The sequence below is a fragment of the Lupinus angustifolius genome, unplaced genomic scaffold, assembly GCF_001865875.1.
Source record: "Lupinus angustifolius cultivar Tanjil unplaced genomic scaffold, LupAngTanjil_v1.0 Scaffold_949, whole genome shotgun sequence".
In the NCBI taxonomy this organism is placed as follows: domain Eukaryota; kingdom Viridiplantae; phylum Streptophyta; class Magnoliopsida; order Fabales; family Fabaceae; genus Lupinus; species Lupinus angustifolius.
The window spans coordinates 1-3,351 of record NW_017728272.1 but is presented as its reverse complement, the minus strand read 5'-3'; the positions used below and the strand labels follow the sequence as shown (position 1 = coordinate 3,351).

General features: G+C 32.1%; 1 protein-coding gene across 1 annotated transcript; it reads right to left on the bottom strand.

Moving 5' to 3' along the window:
• Positions 1–1,953: 1,953 nt before the first annotated feature.
• On the bottom strand, positions 1,954–3,347 carry LOC109341934 (GATA transcription factor 27-like; the record flags this gene model as incomplete). Its single annotated transcript, XM_019579908.1, has 3 exons — positions 1,954–2,505; positions 2,977–3,088; positions 3,186–3,347. Coding segments are annotated over 3 exons (576 nt in total), but the record flags the coding sequence as incomplete, so codon positions are not given.
• Between the last annotated feature and the right edge of the window lie 4 nt (positions 3,348–3,351).

The following is a 3,351-nucleotide window of genomic DNA, read 5'->3' as shown; positions in this document are numbered from 1 at the left end:
TATATATATATATATATATCACTGTAAAGATTATTTATACACATCAAGTTCACGTGTACTATTACCTATATTTGTTTATTATCAGTACATATATCAATAGTAAAAAATTCTTACACTTCTAGAGTATGAGACACTATAAATATATCTATTTAATTGAGAGGAAAAAAATACACCTTTTATATTGTCACTCACCATTTAACCTTATACAAAACTTCATTGTAGGATTATGTAGTATCAAACTCTATTTAATTTCTCTGTCATAAAAAGATGATATTATTTGTTTGGGATTGATTTGTTGTTTGATTAGAGGTTTGAGTAAGTTTTAAATAAATACTCATTTTGATCTTTTAAAAGTTTTGCTTGTATGAATATGATTCATAAAAAATTATAAAACTCAAACTATGACCATTGGAACTAGACAATTTATTGTCGGTCTAGAAATAACTTCTATCATGTCGTGCTACAAATAAAAGAGGTCTCTATCCTCATGTCTAGTTCCCGCAACCTGTAAATACAAGGTTTTAAAAGTGCTACTTTGGAAAGAAGATTGAATTGGCTCGGCCATAAGGAGCGAATCAAAAAGGTCAAATCTTTAATGATCTCATCATACATGATTGAGTTGCGAAAACTTCTAGATAGATATCTTATATCTGAACTGAATCTTTTTTATTAAAGAATTTATTTCTAGTTGCTTTGGACCAATTAGGAGATTCTCTAGAAAAAACACGGGATTCTGCTTCTGGCGGCAAAACCATATATAAAGATTTTAAATATTAGTCAAATTATTTTTTTGTTGCATTTTTTATTAATTTTTAAAACACTTTAGCGTTGATTAAATAGTATGTTGATCCATATTTGTTATTTTTAAGGATTAGTTTGAACTTTTATTTTTAAGAATCAAAGGAAATTAGAAAGTAGATATACACTCTTCAATTTTTAGTTATTTACTTATTTTTAAAGGTTCCTTTAAGAAATTGTTCTAAATCCTAATATTTTAAAACATTTGGATACATGACTAATCATGATGTTGAAACAATTATCACTTAATTGATAGTACTAACTAAAATCAAATATTGTAAAGGTTTTTAACTAATTAAGGCATGCTCTAATCACTTTGATTTGGTGAACAAGTGTTCCTTGTGTTGAGATAAGTTTATATCCTTGTTTAGGATTGATTTCAATGTTACTCGACATTTTTAATAAAATGGCATAAATGCTTAGATACTTGAAATGACATGTTGAACATGCATGTAACGTTGTTAGGCACCTTAACTGTAATGTTATAAGCGCTTTGGAATTGGCTAGGATGATTTTCAAGAGATATATATCATGATGACTTCATTAGTTTTGGTCTATGCTTGATTGTGTCTTTCTATATTTCTTTATCATTTCCTTTTATGTATATACTAACTTGAGTATCGAAATCCCTTTTTAAATACTTCACCCTAATTGATATAAAAATCTAATCTTGCTCCATTCAAGTCTAACATCATGTTCCATACATGGGACATCACCTCTCACAGTTCCACCCTATACTGCCTAAATAATTTCTTAGGTGTCAGGGATCTTCTTCTTTAAAAGTTACATTTATTAGGATCAAATGATTGCCAAAACCTTTTGGAAGTTGTGATCTTATTCATTAAAAGTTGTTGCAACCTGGAACTAATTCTTAGCATCACCTATGCCCATTAATTCTCTATCTACTACTACCATTTTTGTTTCCCTCTTTATACCACATCTCTGTCTACTGAACCAAATAAGTGAATAGCACCAGTATTTACTAAACTACTATCTCATGCATAAAGAATGAATTGAACTCTTTGGAATTGGATCGGGTTTTACCCGCAACCTATCGAATTGGGTTGACTCGATGAAGATGTAAAGGTTCACTCCTTCTGGATCGAATTGACCCGGTATGACCTTGTCATATTCGCCGGTTGCTAAGTCTGAATATGGAAAAAAGAACAATGTTATTCACAAAACAGAAACTACAATTTCATACAAAACTCTGGAGATTATCACTCTGCATTTCATGCTATATGTTACAATCTATTACCAACCTATACAAAAATAGCCATAATCGACGATCCAAGGTCGTGGTCGCAAGGAACAAAGGTACAACCATCATATGTTTAAGATGCAAATTATGTATGCAGGCCCTAATCTCAGCCTATAGCCACCTAAGTAACCTGGTAGAGATTACTTACTGATGGACAAGATCGAAGTATAGCGAGCTACTACTGCTAGTTTGAGCACCGAAGTTTAAAGTTGGGGGCAGGAGCTCTGCCTGAGGAAAATAACTATTGGATGGCACCTCTAGCAGTATATCTTGATCAGAACTCTCCTCGACAAAGTTTAACGAATCGAGGAATGGCAAGCTAGCATCAGGATGCAGAGCAAATAGGCTTTTGGGACTGCAGTAAGAGCCATCTTCTACAAATTCCTTGCCCTCACAGCCAGCCTTTGCTACCACCCTTTTAGGACTCCTAATTATTGTCTTCAATTCTGAAATTTGCAAGATATGTGTTAAGAATGAATCAGCAGTAAAATCATAAGCAGCAGTGACAACCAACAGTTCAGGTCTAACTAAAACTGTTTGTTTGTAACAGTCAAAACTGAATATCACTACTACTAATTTTCCAGTGAGTGCTAGAAACAAAATTCTGAATCATTGTTGATATAATAAAATACTATTTGTTTGTATGTTCCATTATTCTTAGTTTAAGAACTTAAAACTAAAAGTAGTCATAATGTGGTATGAATTATTTAAAATTTCTAGTTTTAAACTATAAAAAAAGATGTATCAAACTATCTAAATTTATCCATGATATTTCCCTCCATCTAAATCCTTCTTCTTCAGTGCAAGGGATATCAAACAATCACATCATTGTATTGTTGCATCAGGGAAAGAGTATTTGCAAGGTCATGGCATGTGATCTGTTTTTTGTCTTCATTGATGTCAAAATTTCAGCTAACCTGGAAAGTTTTGATTTCGGTTGTCACACAATCTCTTGTTGTTTGTAACATTAGTTGATACTGTACCATTTGACTCGAGAGTAACAGATTTTATAGTTCCGGTTTTACATCTCTGCATCCATAGAAGGAAGTGATATCTTATAAGTATCAATGCATCAATTTAATTTATCAATACAAGCTTTAATATTGAGATGATAAACTAGCACAACCTTGTGAAAATTATAGTGTTCTGCCCATTTTGGTTTTGACAGATTGGACAACGCTAGACTTTTCAAAGTTTTGCAGTCTTCAGGTTTTGTCTCTGACAAAGAGACATCAAAGACACCTTCTGCAAGAAGCTGCTGAAAATAAGTTAAGTTCTCCTTGAATTGAGAG